A 22,227-nucleotide genomic window follows, 5' to 3' on the forward strand; every position below is an offset into this window, starting at 1 on the left:
TTTTATTGGTCAAATAATTAATAAAGCTTATTTGGTAAGAAAATGTAAAATGGAAATTAACTAATATCTATTAATGAGTAATATTTTGTTTATATTCACGTATTAACGTAATTGCTTAATACCGTGTAGAAAATACATATTAATTATGTAATTATCTAATAACATAATAACATAATTGGTAACACTACAAAAAAAACGCGGAAATAACGACGGATTTTGCGACGGATTCATTCCGTTGCTAATTTAACGACGTAATAGCGACGGATTTATTTATTTTCAAAAAATTGGAAGTTAGCGACGGATTAGCGACGGTACGTTGCGACAGAATATATTTGTCGCCAAATCTGTTGCTAATTTTAGCGGCAAATTGCCGCGCATAAATTTGAGACGGCTTAGCGACGGATTTTTGGCGAGCTGATTAAATAATATTTTTTTCTACGGATTAGCGACGGCACACTATCTGTCGCTATCGTTCAAAGCATATAATTATTTTTTTTGACAATATAGCGACGAAATAGTGACTGATATTAATATCTATAGCTATCTAGCGACGGAAACGTATCCGTCGCTAGCGATGGATATTTGATATACAATATATAAAAACTGATAGCGACGGATTCAAATATTCGTCGTTAAAAGACCACTCCCGAATTATTTTAGAGTAGATATACATGGTACACATTTTGTTTACATTTTTTTTATTTCCGTATCTATGGTAGAAAATATGAATGGAAATCAAGAGTATTTGGATGCTTATTATATTTTCAGTCATTATTTAATACATAGATATTACAATTATTTCAGCAAATATGATTACCTAATACTCCGTAATTATTATGGTAATTAAGAAACTAATTAAATAGATATTAGTATAATTGAATAATTATTATTATGTTAATTAAGCTAATAATTACACAGATTATTATACAATTAAAGATGAGTTGTTGGATTTTTTATAATAAATACAACTAATTCATTCAGATATGGAAAAGGAAGAAAAAACTAAATGCGATATGGTGAAAATAAATATACTTAAGGTATAAAAGAACAATTACACATATATTTGTGTAATTGACTAATAATTATTATGGTAATTAAGCTAAACATTGGTCGTTGAATTTATTTTTATAATAATTAAAATTTAATTCTTTCTCATTTTTTCCATATGTATTTTAGTAATAATATAATTACATAAGTCATATTACATATCGATTTTTTTAAGATAATTATAGACAAACAAGTTATATATTATTCAATTAATTGAGTGATACTTTTGCATTAATCTTATAATCAAATAAATGGACACATTCAATATTAGATTTTATTTTATAATTTCATATTTAATTTTATTATCTAAATATATAATAAAAAGAATTTATTTGTGCATCGCATGGGTAATTGGACAATTATTTGCTATAATTCAATCAAGGAAAAATCAGAAAGCATAATAGATTCAACCAATTTCATCAATTGCACTATATAATTTTTGATGTTATAATTTATATAATTGTATATCGATCTAAATATTCTTAAAATATTATAACAAATCCATTTTGTGCAACGCACAGGTAAAAATACTAGTGATAAATTAAAGAAAAAAAAAACTATATCCTATCGGATCATATCGTGGTGAAGTTAAATAAAAAACGCAGATAATACCTTTTTTCCCGAGGATGACATGGGTGTCACTCAAGACATGTTCAACAACAAAGCTGTCTACGAACACGATAAAACCAAAACCTCTGCCCAAACCACTGATTCTGTCTCTAATGATGTCGTAGCTTTTGAGCTCTCCATACTTACTTTTTTGAAAACCATAGATAATTGCATTAATTCAAATCCGAAAGAAGGGCGTTACAAATGATAGGAGGAGGACTCGTGAACCACTCCGAGCAACCAGCAATAGAAACAGACTGTCTAGCTAACAGATGGGCAGCCTGATTCGCGGATCGCTTCACAAAGACTAAACAACACTAAGCAAACATACTCATTAAGTTTTTAATATAAGCTAAAATGATATGAAAGGAAGACTCCCCTTCATTTCAATAGAAGCTCTGGACCACTTGTTGGGAATCAGACTCAACAATAACAGAACCTTGAGTGTGTGAACTGAGCCAGGATAGTGAATCACAGATTGCTAATGCGTCTGCCTCTCTATAACTGAAAGTGTGTCTCCTGCTAGCTCCTCTAGCTGCCACGAACATCCCCTTATCATGTCTCAGTACGCATCCAACTCCCATGCAGCTACCAGACAAGTTGATGGTCGCGTCTAGGGGTGTTAGCGAACAGAGCTTTCGACAAACTACTCGTGTTCGTGTTCGGTAAGCATTTGTTTATGTTCGTTTATTAAGCTAAATGAGCATTAACAAATAAAATTTAGAGCTCGGTTAATAAATGAACAAAGTCTGAACAGTGGTAAGCTCGTTTGCTAAGAAATCATGAACAAGATCGTTTGTGTTTCTTTAGTAATGTTAGCGAACAAGCTCGTTTATGTTCGTTTAGTAATGTTCGCGAACAAGATCTTTAAGTGTTCGTTTAATAATGTCCGCGAACATGTTCACAAACATATATAGTTGTGTTGTTTGTTTGGTTATTGTTCGTGAACGTAAACTATGTCTTGTTCATGAACTTCGTTCATGAACATGTGCAGGTGTTTGGTAATGAAGTATTCATGAATCTCTTCATGAGTGTACACGAACACGCAAATTATGTCTTCCCGAATTAGTAAACTTGAAATGCTAATTCAAGATGAAATGAAACTAAATCAAGCTTTGTGTGAGGCCGAAAAAGTCAGACCTCCTATTTCTGATCTTCCATTATCAGAGCTACCAGCCATGAAACAACGCATGATCTCAAGTTTTGCAAGCAATGCAAGTTCATGCCCGGAACTGCTGCTTATTTTGATAGAGGTAGTGTCTTAGGCTCTTCACATTTTTTAGTCAAATGTTTGTCCTGGTGGTGCTGGTGCCCAAGGGACCTAATTTGAAGAATTAAGATTTTTTTTTTAATACTACTAACTCTATTAGAATGCACTATCTTTGAAGCACAAGAGTCAGAAGACTCAAACCCACCACCTCCCATATAAAGGGAAGGGTTTGATACCACTGGACCACAAGGTTCTTGGTATTTGAAGAATTAAGATATTTATGATATTTGGCATATCTATATGTTTTTTTCATATCATTTTCGTATTTTATTATGTTTTGAAAAATTTATATACAAATGATTGATTAAGAGATAATATGAATGCACATGTGCATGCTTGTTATCTTTTAATATACTTCATGTTAGAGTTTTGATATTTTAATAAATTATTTATGGCAATAACATATTGACATTTATTTTATTTTTTTGTTTTTGTCAAGCTTAATTTACTCTATATTACAAAGAAAAAAAAAAGAGAAAAAAAAAAACCTTTTGCAACAAGTTATCCAACAACATAAAGAGGGGAGAAATGCTAGCAAAAATAAAATTGTAAGAAACAAAAGTAATAATGACACCGTATATAGATTTCTATTCAAATGTGGCCGTGCCTTCCCGTGCGGTCGTGCGGTTTACACCACTCAATGTTACGAAATGCACCACTACTCAATGTTACGAAATGCACCACAATGAAAATGCATAAAAACACCTCATAGCTCTCATGTTTCTAATTGTGCATTTCTGAACACTGTGTGGTGTATTTTTTCATACCTAGTGGTGTGTTTTTGGTGATGTGTACCTAATAATGCTTATTTGTGTGGTGCATTTCTTAATATTGAGTGGTGCATTTCTTAACATTGAGTGGTGTAAACCGCACGGGAAGGCGCGGCCACACCTGAACATGACCCTATATATATATATATATATATATATATATATTTATTTATTTATTTATTTATGCTCATGTTTTTGTATTTACAAAATAACTCAAGTATAAATACTAATGATGTTTGTTTGTAAATTTGAATTGTAGTTTGCATTAGACATTTGAAAAAGTGAAAATAAATAAATAATTATTAGAGAAGTAAAGAGTTTGAATCCTCAAACAGACCCAAAATTTGAGCAAAAACCACACTGAACCGAAATCAGACCAAACTAATATTTTAAACAAAATGATTTCCTTTTATCAAAACATAAAAACCAAACTGAAACTCAAAATACTCACCCTTAATATAGTAATGTTGAATATTAAAATTAATGACATTTCTTTTTTATTTATAATAATCGACATTCTTATTATTTATTTTATTGTTGTAAATAAATATATGTGGACATTACTAAAGGTAGTATACTACGATAATACATCTTTATCCTTTATAGTAGGCAAAAACTTGTGTGAGCCCGTTTCACCGTGAGACGGGTCGGGTCAAAATGCAAATATAATACTTATACGCACAAATGTCACACTTATATGCTCAAATAGAATACTAATCAGGAATAAATTTTTTGTTATAAGGGTAAATGTAATACTTTTAAAGAAAAGTACAATACTTTTACATTTCGATTTAAAAGTATTACATTTTTCCTCAAAAGTGTTATATTTTCCCTTATAAGGGGCACTTGTCAACATTACTTATTATGAAAAATGTATTACTTTTTCTCTTATAAGTAACAAAAATTGTATTCCTAATTAGTATTACATTTGAGCATATAAGTGTATGACATTTGCACATATAAGTATAGCATTTGCATGTTGTTTCGACGCGACCCGATCCGTCTCATGAATAAAGATTCGTGAGACGATCTCACACAAGTGTGACCCTTTATAGTATTGTAATTATACTAGAACAAGAACTTTGTATATCTTGTATATATTGAAATTAAAGGATGATTAATAAATATTGATGATTCTCTCTATATTTCTAGTCTTCTCTCTACTTTATTGCTTCTTTATGTCTATTATATTTTCCACAATACAACTGTTCACGCGAGATATATCCAATTTCACAACACGGTATCAGCACGAATGCTCTACGACGATTTTTTTTTTTTTTCATAAACTCAAATCTTCATATAAAATTTGCTTAAGTATCAATATGTACAAATTTTACTATCGTTTGAGGCCAAAGAAATTTACATTACATAACCGGTTCATTAAAATGATTAAATATATGATAAGGAACAGTGAAATATGTGAATGTATAATTTTGTTTGTGCAAATTGGATGTAATGATCCCAAGTCCTATTTGAAATTAGAGTTTCCAAGGAGTACTGCATACACATAGTTCAACTCCTACTTTTCATTCTTAGAAATAAAAGGCTGCTATGGCAGGCGCACCATAAAATACTAAAGAGCTTATACAAGTATGCTTAATCTCCACTGAAAATGCAGTGCAGATATGTTGATGTGATTAGACAAGAACATAAATTTACAATCTCTATGGGAAATGCAGTATAAATTAGTAGATCCCACATAAAGATAAGCAATCCCATCATGTGGCACAATGGTTAATTTTCATTCACCAAAGAGATCAGCACACAAATCTGAAATTGGAGTGCCATTAAAAACAAATTTTGGGTTAGGTGGCTCATCAAATTCAACACCACAAGTCTCAGCAAGCACACTGAATCATGATTTCATGATGAGGAGAAAACCAACAATGCAACTAAAAAGTAATCTTTAGTCAGCCGTGTATGAATGAATGCATGACGAGGAACTAGAAGGGTTTCTTTCAGGTGTTACCCTTTTCCTTTTTGTATTTCCCCCCTCTTTTTAAATGTTGGGGGTGGGGACAAATGAATTAAAAAGGAATCAAATCAAGTTCCCTGCATTGTTTCTATGCAAGGAATCAGTATTTCTTCAGCTCTTCTCATCAAAATTTCCCAGAGGGTTAGGGAGGTTGACCTTGAAAGTTCAGGTTTGCATTGGACTCCAGCCGAGAATAAGCCATCACCATCCGATACTGCCAAGAATCAGAGAGAAAAGCTTTAGTCTTTCACCATATGTGGTCGTGCCCAAAGCTAACGATTCAACAGGACTCGGCTTTGATAAGCATTCCTCTGTGATTTCAGTTTTATCCAGTGCAGGGGTGCAGTATCGCAAAATTCTCTGCTCCTGAATGTCTTGTGCTAGACCTCTTGTTTTTCACTTGCCTTGTAGTAAAGCATTTTCTGCACATAGAACATCATATATCCCTGTGCAGCTCTCACTATACTTTCACTTACCTGCGTAATCCATGCATCATCACATTTGTACCATTGATTACTTAACCTCAAATAAGTCACATAATGGCCAGCATCAAGTTTACCATTATGTGTGATGACAGCAAACAATTCAAACTCTGATGACAATTCACTGGAGGCATCTTCTTCATCCCCGTCAAAGGAGAAAAGTCTGTTTCCAAACCGGTTCCTTAATATAGAGGAAGAGAGATAAGGTGCCATGTCCAAGGAAAAAGGAAACTGCAGATAGCGGTCAATCTTTCTGGACATTTTCCGAATATGGGAGTGCTCAAATCTTTTGATATGGAAACAGGATACCAAGGGCAGTTTTCTTATGGACATCTGTTTAAGAGACTCCTGACTAACTTGACACTGTTGGCAAAAAAATTTTTGGTCAGACCCTAATTTCTCAGGTCTTGTAAAACGGTCTAAACATCCCACCAATGTAGAAATTCCACTATTGCTAGAATTCACTAAGTCTGCTTGTCTATAGTTTGAGTGATGAGATTTTGTGGACGTCATCTTCCCAGAAGTCCCTTGGTTTGGTTCCAAATCTAATGAGATGTCAACACAGGGATCATATGTTGTAGAAGTGAAGCCACAAGCTGTACACATGACATCAGACCGTAAGATTCCAGAGAACACTTTGTGAGCAATACAACAGTTTCCACTGCCTGCATAAGAGAATAACTCCAATTATATTTGAAATAACAATAAAAAATGTTAATGTTTGCAGCATATTGTGTATTGAAAATTTTTTTTAAATTGAAAACTGGAGTTTATAATCATGTGTTAATGATTCATAGCAAATATGAATAACAAATTTAAACCAAACAAGAAACTCTTGGGCAAAAATATTGCTCCTAAGACACATAATAAGAAGAAAAATTATTTTAAGCTCATTCAGTATGTAACAAGGCAATACCAAACATGGATGTATTATTTTTGTTATTTACTCAATTAGACAATAGAAAAATAAGGGTAACCTCATCTCAACTGTATATACTACCCTACTGGCAAGAGAGAATTGAAGTGACACATTTACCTACAATGAAGAGTTTGCAGCTCAAAATGATAACCTATTAACATAAGGTAGAGCTACAAAGAGATTCCCAAAAAGATTTAACAATTCTCCTGAAGAACCTGAAGGTAACCAAAGTCTTTAATTTTCCAAAAATGCTATGCCATAAAGGAATTACAAAAGGATATAGCCAGCAATCAACCTAGCAGAGGCTGGAAACTTCAAACTCTCTTCAATCTTTGAGATCAGCTGTCTCGAAGTGAAGACCCTAAAAATGGTAGAACTCGAAATAAGCAGAGGTGATGTCGCACGAGAAAGATCCTAGGCCCAATTACTAACCAATTAGACAAAAAAAATTGAGACTTACTGAAGAAGATGGAAGCTTGCAGTTTGAGAAATAGTCCTAAATCTGTTATCTGTGAACACTTGCGAATTCATCAATGCCTAGGTCAAAGGAGGGACCTAAACTCACAGCCTGCAGTTAAATGCACTAATCAATTGACAACAAGATTTCCAGTTGCCATGATTCAGTGAGATGCTAGTATACAATGACAAACAAACAGATCCTGAACTATGCAGGACATGTCGGTCAGGGCTCCCAGCCCTTCCACTACAACCAGACATAAAGCATATGGAGTATTTTAATTCTTGCTTAACAAGACAAATCAATAATTATCTAAGAATCTTAAGCGTCTAATTCTATCATCATCCTATTCCAAGTTTGGGGTTAAGACTACGTCACTATGGGCTACCAGCATAGTAAAATTTATTTTTGTGAATTGTGATTCTATATTCCCATTAGTAATAGTTGCATAACAGCAATGATAAGTGATTTCAATTGCCATGTTTGTTTTGCAACTTTCTTCCAAAGTCGTTGGATAATCAACACAACACATTAAAGAACCATATTTCACTTCAATGCCATAACAAATATTCTTACAAAACAGATCATTCATGTGACACATATAAACACAGATACACGACATTAGCTAATTTTATTTTCTCAAGAAAAAAGAACTTAATACTATGAGTCCTAAATTCAAGAGTTTAGCACCTGGATGATTAACTAACAAAGCATCTGCTTTTCCAGCAAAAATGAAAGATGGAAAATTTGATGATTAAATCCCATGATCTCCATAGAATAAATCTACACAGAATTGAGAAACCTCTTTACAGAAAGATTAGATCTTTTTAGGCCTACTAACAGACCTACTGGACTAGGGCACTAAAAGCACTTCAAAGTTAAAACTATACATGGAAAAGAAATTAGGTGTAAGAACTACATTATGGTTTCAACAATGACCAAACTACCTGAATTCTGAGGCTTGCACTTATCATTCTGCAACCTCTCATGAAGTGCATCAAGCATGGAAATGAAAAATTCATGGGCATCCTGCTGTTCATAACTTGCAAGGTTATTTGCATGCTGCCACCAACTGTAATAAAAATAAAAATAAAACTTAAAGCCACCAAAATCACAAATTGCGTGAAGCTAATCAAAACCTTGCAAAGACCAATTCCTTAAAATTTCAAATTTAAAATACAGAGAGAGAGAGACAACTTCTTTGTCACTTCAGAGACCAAAAAAAATCACATGCAAACTAAGCAATATCTTAGGGAGGACAGTCCAAAAAACATTTAAAACTAAATATTTTCACTGTGACACAGTAAAGATGTGATAGTTACATCACAACTGAAAAGCTAGTATTGCCCTAACTCGATTTAAGTTATGATCAGAATGGATACCCCATTATACACCTTTCAACAAAAGCTACAAAAATTGCAGATCACTGGATCTATTGTTCATAGCCACTTCAAAAACTCCACAATGAACACAAAAGACAACCCAAATCAATGCAGACCTGTACAAGAACTTTGCAGGGCTATATGGAGCTTGCTCCCCAGAAAAAACAGCAGAGAACATCGCATCCAAATCACAAGCCAAACACAGTTTCACATTTTTATTACTATCTTCTTTAGATCTTGTGGTGATACTCCTATTTTTCTGCTGGCAAAAATATCTGTTATGCTTATCACTCAGAAAATAGTTCCTCAGTGGCGGTGTGTGCAGCAATGCTTGCAATACAGAGTTCATAAAGCACGTATTGCCTAGATTGTTCAGGCCTCTCAATCCCCAGGGACGGTCTGCTGACTCGGATTCGTTTCCGTTTCCGGTTAGAGTCGATAACGGCATCGAGTTTTCTACAATCAGGACTTGCTCTTTCAGATCGGGCGACCAGGGTTTGTAATCCACGCGCCGCCGCTTTCTTAAGCTCTCCTGTGGCGGCGGCGGCTGCTGGTGGATGGATCCGATCATCGCGGCCTCCGTTTGCGCTAGGACCACAGCCGCGTCGAAATCCAAATCATAAACCTGGTCCAGGCACGAGCAGCAGAACAGCTCAGCGCGATCGACGTCAACGGAGACGTGGTGCGACGACTCCGCCGCGTGCGGCGGCGCGTGGAGATGGCAGAACACCGCGGCGCAAGTGACGCAAGCGTACAGCCGTGGCCCAGCCAGCCCGCACGCTCCGCATCTGACGACCTCATTCGTCGGCTCGCGGCGGATAGACGCCCTCCCTAGAGGCCTAACCCTCAGACACGCCCGTAGATTCTGGAACGGATTGGGCACAAATTTCGATCGGAGCATAGGCAAATGCGGACAGTTAGCATTGCTAGGGCTGCAAACCGCCAACGACTTGATTCCCGTCTGATTGCCGAACCGATGGGCATCTGGGTCCGGATTCCCGGATTGGGTCCGATCCAGAATGGATCGTGGGATTTGATAGCTATGATTTCCCGAGCTAGCTGATGATGACATTGATGTGGCTGGAAATGCGAAACCCAAATCAAGTTTATCCACCGAAATGGGTATCAGATTGCCGACAAAAAGATCGAATCAAATGAATGGGAACTCGAATAGCAACTGGATGGATTGATGAATGAATGGATCAAAGAGAGATATTTATGGCAAACGGCTGAGTGAAAGACTGAAACTCTGAAAGAATTACGATACAGAAACAGAGAAGCAAAACTAGAAAGGGAAAGAGGGTACTGGATTTTGGATTTAATATTTATTGTTAATTATTGCTAATTACACATAATTTACATCATAACTAATAAAGGAGCAAATATCAATTTTGATTTCACGAGTATTAATAAAATGACAATTTTAATCCTGTCTTTAGTTTCTACCAATTTCCATTCACCACTATTGTTTTAGTACCAACTTTTATTCACGATTGTTATTTTAGTGCCAAAATTAATCACAACGATCACCCATCCGTTTAAAGCATGACGAAATCTAAAATTTTTAAGAGTATCTTTTGCCTTTTTTTCAACTTAAGATTCCAATTTGAGCATGAATAAAAGAATTTAAGTCATAAGATCGATCTCAATTTGCAGTTCTCATCATCATCATCATATCTTAATTTGAGGAGAAGAACTGATAATTAATATTAATCTTATGGCTTAAATCTATTTATTCATGCTCAAATTGATGTTTTAATTTGATAACGACGAAACTACCTTTAACAATTTCATATTTTATCATGTCTTAAAAGAATGGGTGACCGACGTAATGAATTTTGATACTAAAACAATATTCGAGAATGAAAATTGGTACTAAAACAATAGTTGTAGATGAAAATTGATAGAAATTAAACATGTGGACCAAAATTATCATTTTGCTAATACTCGTAGGATCAAAAATTGGTATTTGCTCTTAATAAAGTGTTCAAAATTCTTTTGGGCATGGGCTCCCAGAGCTGCTATCAAGACTCGATTATTTATCTTTGTTCATAATCTATCATTTAGGAACTAATACTCCCACCTAACAGATCGCAATGTGGGAGTTTCGCTATTGTGAGGGTGGCTCATTGTGGGCATCAAGCACCATGGTCTACAATGCACTGTGGACTAGACTGTGGACCCTAGTCCACGATATAACTATCGGAGATGGGGGAGTAGGTTCCCTCACATTTCAGCTAACCTACATTGACTAATCCAGTGATTGGTTTACAATCTGAAAAAACCAACACCATATTTCAACTATTGATTGGAAGATGGACAAGACATTAGCTTTAATTTTCTTTGAGGTAGCAAATTAAGTAAGATTATTCATCAGAAGTCACTAACAACCATGAAAGTTGTAAATAAACATAAAATTATCACAATTATTTTCAATTAATTAAGGGGAATAAGACAGCACATGATATCTACTTAACCACACTTTAATTGGTAGATTCTTCAATTCCTGCTAGCAAAGCTACAATTTCCCTGTTCTTGTTTGCAGCTTCAAGGTAGGAATTGAATTTACATAGATGCAAATCTTTCTTCTTCTACCAAGTAAGGTATCTGCATCAAATCCCAACAACAAAAGGTTCAAGTGTTTTCGCCCTATTCTAAACAATAAACGGTTTTTAAACGTTACAAAAAACAATGTCTATTTCTTAATTAAAAGCATAGCAATGTCTAATCTATGGATTCATTTGTAACAGTTTTATCTCCTAAAAGACAATGAATCAATACAACTACCCAACTAGATTGGAGCTAATATAAGACTAAGTCTTTGCTTTTTGGTGACATTTTAAACTACAAAAACCAGTAAAAATGACTCTTGTAAAAGGTGTACAGTACTGTATTTCTTAGCAGAATAAAGTTTCATGTGAAAGAAAAGGGCACCTACAAGCTTTAGTAATTCCTTCAATTCCTCATCTACAAGACTAGGCAAACAAAACATTAATGAATTTTCTGCAAAGAAAATTTGGTATTATATTGGACACCCCCATAATACCAAAATCTGAAAAGCTGCAGAAAAAAGGGAGTTTTTTTGGGTCAATTTTGGTACATTGCATTTTCAGCTTTTGGCAGTTTTACCCCATTTGCAAAAGGAAAATACTCCTTAATTCTATTCTCAATTTTTACTCTTTCACTCTTTCACTTAAACTTTTGATGTTGACATTTTCTTTAAGACCCACAAAATAAGATATATAACTCATCAATGGTTGTCATGTAGGTAATAAAAGTGAGGGAATATAAATTGAGAGTCTATGTAGTAAAACTCTTTGCAAAAGTTGCTAATTGGCATCCCATTTTATACAAAGTAGGTCAACATTTATGATTTTTCCTTCTACCACTAATAAGATGTTCGGTTGACATGAATTCCAATTTAATTACGACGTAATTCAGCGGAGCTAGAAACTACAGTGTTTGGTTATAGGGAATTACAATTCCCTCCATTTGTGGAATTGCAATTCATGTATCCCTATGAATTGGAATTTAGCAAATCTGGGAAGGAAAAAAAAAACAAAGAAAATGACTAAATTACCCTTCATTATTATTATTATTGTTATTGTTATTACACGAGCATTTTAGTTTTCATATAACTTCTTCTCTTCTCATTCCCAATAATTCTATTCTTCCTTACCAAACAACACAATTTGAATTCTTACTTTATTTTCACATTATTCTTTTCCTATTGAATTACAATTTCTTTCCCCCTTAATTTATTCCCTCCAACCAGACGCCATAATTACAAATTGGGCAAAGTGGTAAAGAATGAGAGTAAAAAAGTACCATATCTTTTGTCCTCAATCTTTTCACTTAGGCTGTTCCCAATAGCAAAGTTATCACGTTTTTTAAGAAATAATTTGCCACCTTGGCAGAAAGAGAGAGAAGAGAGGCAAATTGAGGCTCTCCTGCAAGTGAAGAGATTTTACAGTCAAGTGGACCCCATTTGAATTTGATCGGTTGCATGGTACAACACGTGGATGCTTTCAAAATTTGATTGGTTGCCACTACTTTATTCTTTTTCTTTTTTTGATTTAATCAGTTTTTGTTTTTTTTTTTATTTTTCTACCATGTTCTCTTTCCTAATCACACTCTTAAAAAATCGTAATAAAATCTCACTATTGTGGAAGGCTTTAGACCATTTTTCCCTCTACAGAAGTTAATAATAATGGGCGATTAACGCTGATCATTGAAAAATTTTGTGGAAAAAAAAGAACACTGACAGAATATTATGAAATAATGAAGGTAAGATCGGATTTTAAAATGACAAAATCTAAAGAAAAATGCTGCAAGACAATTCAATAAAACTCGACTGGTAAGATACAATTTGAATAAGAAAACAAAATTTTCAACACTTCAAACTTCAACTCCTTTCTTACTTTCTTAGTGGTGACTACATTGTATTGGGCCTTACTAATGCTTTTAAGTACTTCATATTTAGTATTAGCCTCTTCTTGAAGCCCAATGCATTTAAATCAAATTGGTACACCATAGTTCCAGTTGTTATGCCATGGACCTGAGTCTATGTTCATAATTTCATAACTCTATGTTCATAATTTATAACTCCATGTTCACAATTTCATAACTCCATGTTCATAGTTTTATAACTTCATGTTCACAATTTCATAATTTCATTTTCACAATTTCATAATTTCATATTCACAATTTTATAGTTCTACGTTCACAATTTCATAACACTATGTTCACAATTTTATAACACTATGTTCATAATTTCATAACTCTATGTTTAACAGTATCAAAACTCTATGTTCAACAGTATAACATAATTTTTGAATCTATATAACAAAATTGTGAATATAGAGTTCAAAAATTGTGAATATTGAGTAATGTAATTTTGTATATCGAGTTCTAAAATTGTGAACATAGAATTCTAAATTTGTGAACATAGGCCTGGGTCCATAGCATAATTTGCCACATGGTTCAAAAATCAAAACTACGGAGTATTAGCTAATAATAATAATAACAAGGGAAAATTGTATATTTCGTCCCTAAGTTATTAGGTAATTATAGAATTTGTCCTTAAATGTTGGTCGTGCTCATTTTTCACCCCTAAGCTATCATCAGCGTTGTACTTTTCGTCCCTAAGCTATATTAAGGGTGTGTTTGGTAACCCGTAAAATGACTTCCGAAAAATGTTTTCCGAGTTTTTTGTGTTTGGCAATGTCGGGAAAATGTGGTCAACGAAAAATGTTTTCCGTTGACCAAGGAAAATCAGTTCATTTTTCCGGAATCGCCAGAATAGCTGTTTCGCATGTTTTCGACCAAAACCAAGTCATATCACCCATGATCATGGACCAAGGCGGTGGGAAACCGCCGGAAACCTTTGCTACATTTTATTTTTTTTATTTTTATTTTTATTTTATAAATTCTATTTTTTTTATTAAATACCATTATTTTAATAACTATTATAATTTTTTATATTTTAAATAAAACAATTACAATGTTTAATTATACAATTCTATCCATTTTCCAAAAAATGAACCAAACACACAAAGACAGTTTTTCATAATACATCCAAACACTGGAAATGAAACTGTTTTCCGGAAAATAACTCATTTTCCAGAAGTCATTTTTCTGCTTTCCAAACGGACCTTAAAGTTGCAAATTTCATCCATAATATTTTGTTAGTAAAAAGGACGAAAAGTGCAATGCCAATGATAACTTAAGGACGAAAAGTGAGTATAACCAACAATTAGAGACAAATTCTACAATTATCATATAACTTAGGAACGAAAAATCTAATTTTCACTAATAATAATAATAATTATTATTATTATAATTATAATTATTATTATTATTAGGCATCTAAATTAGCAATAAATAAATGAGTTGGTATTTAAAATTTTAGTGTACCATCTTAATTAGGTATAACTTGTTTTTAACCTGCTATAAGGTGTAAAAGTGTTTTAATTATCATATTTTTTAAAGCTCAATGACATGTTTAAAACTTTTTAGAGTTGGATAGCTTAATTTCATTTTTCTTACAAAATGAATGGCATATTTCAGCCTTTCCCATTATATTTTAATGTAACTTTACTATGAATAAGGCTAGGATACTACTCTCTCCGTTTCGAATTGGTTGTCTTATTTACTTTTTACATGCTTTTTAAAAAATTAAAGTAAATGTAATGTGCTTTTCAATCATGTCCCTTACTTTTTCCTCATAAGCGTAAATTGGGAAAAGTAAAATGATGGTGATGTTCAATTTTGGAAAGAGGACAATATTTTGGAACAAATTAAAAAGGAAAGTAAGACGGGTAAAATGGGACATGAAGTATATTATAACGTGGTTGTGGTTGTTTTTTTTTAAGTTGTTTGCCACTCATCACTAATGAGCCCAGCATGCCTTATCCTTCTAATTTACTCTCTTATGGCACGTTTGGTTCGCGAAATAGGCCTAGAATGAAATAGCATTCCTAGTAATAGGCCTATTCCGCTGTTTGGTAAAACCTTCTATTCCCAAAAACAATATTCCTAGGAATGACCTATTCCTCTTGCAAGGGGAATAGATATTCCTAGCCCCCTAGGTATTATTATTATTATTATTATTATTATTATTATTATTACTACTACTACTACTACTACATATTTTATAAGGGTATTTATGTCTTTTAAAACATATTTGAATTCTATTCCGTAAACCAACCAAACACTATAATATAATTCCTAAAGTCTATTCCTTCCACGAACCAAACAATAGAATACAATTCATATTCTATTCCTTGCATATTCCATTCCTTATGGATTAGCAATCCTACTACCTCAAAATTCATTCCGTGAACCAAACGTGTTGTTTTAGAAGTTGATGTGGCTTTCTTTTTTGATGTTGGTCTGCAGGCATTCAATGGATAAAAGCCTTAGAGCATCTAGAAGATAATTGGAAGTTATTGGAATAGTGTAAAAACAAAATGGTGATTTTAAACTGATGTGGTGGATGCAAATGTGAAGATAATGTTAGAAATAGATATTCAACATATTAGTTCAAGCACTATCCACGACAACATTCAAGAAATCAGTTCGAGACATTACTTACAGGCAGTAAGTATTAGACATAAACGCTCTCCTTTAACAAGTGACACGCCAACATACCTAGTCTGAACAATTGTTCCATTTTTGTATAAATTATATTTGTTTACTCTACATCCTGATGCTATATAAACTATAAAGTATAAACCCACATCCCCTTTGTACAATTGATCAGAGGTGAATACGAGAGAAATGAATTATCTCTTCTCTTTAGTACCATTATACTGCTGGTCTTACTATTACTATTATATATCATTTTATTATTAGTATTATTATTATCATTATATTAGGATCATAAATACTATAGTCCCGATCAAATTCATAACATTATCACTAAATTTCCAATAATCTAATATTTATTTTATATCCATAATCCATGTATTTCTCTCTTTATCTTTCAAAAATACAATGGTCACACTATCACATCACATTATTAAAAAAACTATTTATTTTATTAATAAAATAATACTATTTTTTTTTTAGATAATAATGTTAGTCATGTGACATTTAAATACATTTATATTATATAGTTATATTTGTAATGGCTCTTAGTTAGTCAATAATAAGTTCCTATAGGTTAGGAGAGTTTTATGCTAACTCTCATATAGGAACTCTTTCAGTCTTGTAATTTGTTATTGAGAATTATCTACCTTCATCAATAAAATAATACTAATAATAATAATATTATTATTATTATTATTTAAAAGCCTCATTCTTGCTGCTTGCAATTCTGAAATGTCATAATTGCAAAGCAGCAATTACGTGTCATTTAAAAAATAAATAAATAAAAATTAAAAAAAAAAAGAAAAAAAAAAAAGAAGAAGCCATATACGCTTTATTACAAGGAGGGGAATAACAGGCTGCGGATGGCCTTAGCTAGGTATGTTGTTGCAACTTGCAAGGAAAAAAAAAAGTGAAGCTAAAAGAACAGACGTCAAGTGTAAGATAATTGAAACAAAAGCAAAATTATTGTATGAATGCTTAAAGTTTGCAATAATATAATATATGCTCAAGTAATGCTTTGCTGTTAGCTCCCCACACTGTCTCAAGTACAAAACTGTCTCCTTCAAAACAAATCCCAATTGGACACGAAGAAAGAGAAACAACATTATGTAATCAAGAATACTACTCGATAATAAAATGAATAATCATATTTTTCAAATAAGAGGTCATGAGATTGATCTTCAATAAAGGTAGTATTAACTCTTTGTATAGACATACATAATTAATTTTATTTTTTTTTATATTTTTATTCACTAATGACATACACATTTCAATTAATTAAAAAAAATAAATTTTAATTTTTTCATTCTTTCTTTATTCAATTCAATAAAAATTTTTCCGCTCTTTTTTTCTTCAATAAAATTCAAGGCATTCAATGGAAATTTTACTCTTAAAAAAGTATTTTTATTTTTATTTTTTATTTTTTAAAACATAAATGATCAGCATGCCTTTCTACTGTGCTTAATTATTAATGGCTATAACTTGGGTACAATTATTTGCAACTTGCTTCCTTTCATGGCATCTTTTACATCTGTCTTTTTCACATGCATCTTTCTTAAAAGTGAATCATTAGGGCATCAATTATGTCATCCACAATCCTAATAGCATATTCCCAAACACTAAACTGAGGTATTAAAATTTATGCTACATCTTTAATTCTTTATAACAAAATTTATTTTAATTATCTGATGAGTTCATACTAAGATATGTTAATTTCAAATAGTTTATATATAAGAGCTCTTGAAATCAATTTCCTTTATACACTAAAAAAAATGAAAAATAGTGTGTGCGTATGTGTATAAGAGTTATTATACTGTACTTAATAAACACCACCACCACCAAACTAAGAGAAAGATTACAATGTCAATCAGTATCATACCTCTTGTACTTGGTGCAAAGCTTTAAAGTACAACAAACCTTAGTCCAACATGGCTAATTAAATCATATTGGTATATATTACCAAAGACCTTGGGGTCGAGAGTCAGGGCATTGACTCTTTGTATTTTAATAGATTGAGAAAGTATGTATGGACGGATACTGTATCCTAACATAGTCAATAGTACTAAAAAAAATAAAAATTCATTGATTGGTACGTGGAATCCAAGGTAAGTTTGTTATTTGTTGAAGCCAAGTGTGGAAAAGGAAATCCAAGAGAAGATAATGTTGTTTAGGTAAAAGACAAAGTTGTGAAAACTAAGGTAGAAAGGAACATTTTGCTTCTAAGCCTTTTTTTTGAAACAGTTGTGAAAACTAAGGTAGAAAGGAACATTTTGCTTCTGAGCCTAACATCCTTGTAAACAATAATTCTCAGGTAACGTATGACAAGTGTAGCAAGCTAAGCAATTCAATATAGACCACTTCTTACATAAGTTATCTAAGACATGGAAGCTATGCATGGATGTCATTGTCTTGGTGACGTTTTTGGCAAGAAAGTGAAGTCTCAGAAAACATATTATGAAACAAATAGATGATTTTAAAATTTTGTAAATGTATACCTTATCACGCTATATTTTGAAAAATAACTTATATCGGTATAATGATTATAAATCATATTGGTATATATTACCATTTCAACCGTTGACATAAATATTAGATGAAAAGGGGTAACCCTAATCAAGTTGGATATGCTATTGACTTAATAACCACAAGATTACAAGTTCAACTTCTAGTGAGAACAACTTATTGACCTTCTTGATTTGAGCCGATTAGCTATGAGCAACTTAAGCTGGTTTACTTCCTTGTGGTCCTTTGTCGGCTAAGGTCACAAGGCTGGATTTACTCTACTCACCCAAAATACTAGACAAGGAAAAAAAAATCCCAACTCTGTTGTGTTGGGACTGAAAAGATGGAGTTTGTCTACAAAAAATTTATAGCTTAGATTGTGCATTCAAGCCATAGGGGCCAAAGAATGAGAACAACAAATGCTACAATTCTGTACATAACATCCTAGTACAGCAAACCTTAGTCCAACATGGCTAATTAAATTAAGCTTGAGAATGATGATGTGAACATGTAAGGAATGTCTGCAAGAGGGCCCCTTTGAGATGCAAGATCATGAATGTCCTTCACAATATCAAACACGGCATTTGGTTGCGCGAGTTTGAGCGCGTTCTCAGACATCGTCTTGAGCTCGTTGGTTTTGGTACTAAACCAGTCGGCTACGATTCTAGCTGTCTCCTTGGGGCTTCGGGTGAAAACACCCGCGCCATTCTCAACTACATATGGTACATTCCCCTTTTCCTGTGAATGTGAAGTGAAAGAATGGTTTAACCAATGATCTAGTGAAATCAGCAATTTTGCTGGAAATGGTAAATGAAACATGGAAAGTTCACTAACTTGTCCGGGAATGTAATCGTTGAGAATAATGGGAAGTCCTCGGATTAACGCTTCTGCAATTGTGCCAGGTCCGGCCTAAACCATTGTCAAGTACAAATCGATTGGTAAAGTAATCCGAGAGTCGAGATAATATAGACGAAATTAAACATAATGCAGAGTTGCAGACAATGCAATAGCCATAACGCATACCTTTGTGATAATGCAGTCACAAGCTGCCATCCATTTTTCCATTTGTTTCTCAAAACCTTTAACCTTAATAGGAATGTCCCATTCGAGCTCTCGTAATGAGGCAGCGAGGGCTTCATTGCGCCCGCATATGACAACCATTTGTCCAATCGGCCTCCCACGTTCTTTATCAAACAGAGCTTCCTCGAGAGCTTCTGCAGTTTTCTTCACCGGGCCCATCCCTTCGCCTCCCCCCATCAGCAAAACTGCTGGCAATGTTAGATCTAGCTCTAGTTCTAATCTTAGCTCGTTCTATGCAGCATCACAATCGAAAAACCAATAAGAAACAAGGACAAATAGAGAATAAACCCCCGGGGCTCAAGCAAGAAACGAAAATTGACATTCACCTTAGAGAGAACTGCACGACAGAAAGAGGGCCGAATAGGCAACCCAAAGACACGCGTTTGAGATTCGTCTAAGCCATCTAGCAAAGCCCTCTTCGCTACCTCCTCCGAGGGACAATACAGCCGGTTGACACCAGGGTGAAACCTAAACATAAATCCAGTTTTGCTTATTAGAGTTATAATGCAATCGAACCTGAGAGATGAAAAAAGAAACACAGAATGTAATGATAATAACAATTTACCATGTGCGATGACAAGAATTGAGATCTGTAATGACAGTGACAAATATTACTTTCTTCTGTAGTCCTTGCCATTTAAGAACCAACAATGGAATGTGTTGCATAAGAGGATGAACACTAATTATAATGTCCGGCTTATACTCCATTAGCCCAGCCTCTACCTCCCTATAAGATTTCATGGAAATTCATCATATAAGGAAAACATTGAAACCATTGGACCCACACACGCTATAAATCTAAAACATAGTAACGAATCAACTAAATCATGGCAGTAGCCCGAGAATCAAATCTGTATAGTCGAAGACCATTTAGAAGCAACAAAGGTTGTTGGATCATGGGATCATAGATTCATAGACTATGCATAAAGCAAAAGGGCAATCAAATGTATATAATCAAAGACCATTTAGAAGCAACAGAGTTTGTTGGATCATGGATCATAGACTACGCATAAAGCAAAATGGCGAAATCGAACAAGAAGTTTACTTTGCATAGTAGGCAGCAATGGCAGCAAGGTAAACAGAATGAATCCACCGGGGCGATGTACCGTGAAATGCAACCTTCCAAAGCTGCACATGATTAATAAAGAACTTGTACTGCTGCTCCATGTTGTTCAATGGCCAGCCAGTGAATTCCTTCCAAACATCCTTCACAAAAACCTGCAAAAATAAAAACATAAGCCAAGAATTTTAAAACAACACATCATTACATATTAAAAAACATTATGAAATGAAACAAAAACTAAAAACCAGATTTGTTCAATTCTAAGTTTAAATTTGCCAACAGAACAAAACAACTTGTTTTAACTAACCAGTCCAGGGCTATAAATTCCTATTTTCAAAAGCTTAATCTCTGAATAAAAAGATTACAGATTTAAAGGAATATAAAGGTAATGAAATGCAATTTCAACCTTACCCTGTATTCATCACCAAATTCCAGGTTGAAGGCATCACGAATCGCCTCCGCCGAAGCACGGTGGCCGCCGCCGGTGTCACTCATGAGAATCAACACATTCTTGGTCCTCTCAGCTCCAATCTGCACCATTTCCATGGTATCATCTTCTTCCTGAACATCATACTTGCGCCTCTTCTGGCTGCCGCCGCCAAACCCATAAACCCCAACTCTCTCCAACACTGTGTGTATCGATTTTCGAGGCGAATTCACTCTAACCACCATTTCCCAACACACACAAATATCTTTTTTATGTCTATATATACAAAGTTACCAACTTTTTTTTATATGTTACACCCCAGCATGAAACACAACACTAAATCTCAAGAACCTTGGAGAAACAAACACCCTTTAGCTGCCGGAAAGTGGGTTTTCCGGCGTTTGTCAGTAAGGTTGAAGAAAGATTGGTAAAATGAAAAGAAAGAGGAGAAAATGTTAAACCGTCTGAGGAAGAAGACAATCTGAGCCAGAGAAGGATCTGAGTTCGAGGAAAGATTTGGAGGTTTTTCCTGTTATAAGAAGACAGGAGGGGCAGATTATACTGGGAATTATACCATCATTGTTTTTTTGAAGATGAATTATGCCATCATTAAGAGCTTTAATTTGGTGACTAAGAAGAGAGGAATTTGTGGCCGTTGGATTCGCATTTTTGTGCCGGAAGCTCGGAATGTTCGAATGGGTAGATTCGAATCTTCTTACAGGGCAATTAATGTAGTAGCCCACATTAATAGTTGATGTGGAATTGTTTTAATTATTTATTTGATGATGCCCCACTGCCCCTAATGGAATTACAAGTTGTAAATAAACAATTTATAAATAACTAAAGGACTCGCTTCGCATCTTATTAGTTATTACTAATTGGGAAAAGAATCAAATAGGCTCTCTAATTTTACTTGAAAAGTTAATTAAATATCTAAATTTTTTAAAGGTGTAATTAAATTCTTTAACATCTTATTTTTTGTGTAATAAAGTTCAAAAACAGGTTGGTAATTTGTGATAATATCATAAATCATTTCCGATTAAAAACCACCTTCGACGATGACGCCGATCACCGGAAAAGTCAACCGGCAATCAATTCTAGTCGCCATCTCTGGGAAGGCGACTAGTGTTGTCACCTTCCTAAATACGAAGT

The 22,227-nt window shown here is 33.8% G+C and overlaps 2 protein-coding genes across 2 annotated transcripts; both read right to left on the minus strand.

The window, feature by feature from the left end:
• Nucleotides 1–5,278: 5,278 nt before the first annotated feature.
• Nucleotides 5,279–10,215, minus strand: LOC116013325 (ubiquitin C-terminal hydrolase 22). Its single transcript, XM_031253010.1, has 3 exons — nucleotides 9,028–10,215; nucleotides 8,477–8,601; nucleotides 5,279–6,818 (listed from the first exon to the last, which is right to left on the minus strand). Exons 1-3 carry the CDS (start codon nucleotides 9,981–9,983, stop codon nucleotides 6,052–6,054), a joined length of 1,848 nt encoding a protein of 615 aa, XP_031108870.1. The 5' UTR covers nucleotides 9,984–10,215; the 3' UTR covers nucleotides 5,279–6,051.
• An 8,328-nt stretch (nucleotides 10,216–18,543) lies between these two features.
• LOC116012054 (monogalactosyldiacylglycerol synthase 2, chloroplastic) lies at nucleotides 18,544–21,700 on the minus strand. The gene is made up of 7 exons (XM_031251525.1): nucleotides 21,060–21,700; nucleotides 20,631–20,803; nucleotides 20,151–20,312; nucleotides 19,912–20,053; nucleotides 19,529–19,816; nucleotides 19,340–19,414; nucleotides 18,544–19,243 (listed from the first exon to the last, which is right to left on the minus strand). Exons 1-7 carry the CDS (start codon nucleotides 21,318–21,320, stop codon nucleotides 18,983–18,985), a joined length of 1,362 nt encoding a protein of 453 aa, XP_031107385.1. The 5' UTR covers nucleotides 21,321–21,700; the 3' UTR covers nucleotides 18,544–18,982.
• Nucleotides 21,701–22,227: the final 527 nt, after the last annotated feature.

The sequence above is a fragment of the Ipomoea triloba genome, chromosome 3 (assembly GCF_003576645.1).
Source record: "Ipomoea triloba cultivar NCNSP0323 chromosome 3, ASM357664v1".
Classification (NCBI taxonomy): Eukaryota; Viridiplantae; Streptophyta; class Magnoliopsida; order Solanales; family Convolvulaceae; genus Ipomoea; species Ipomoea triloba.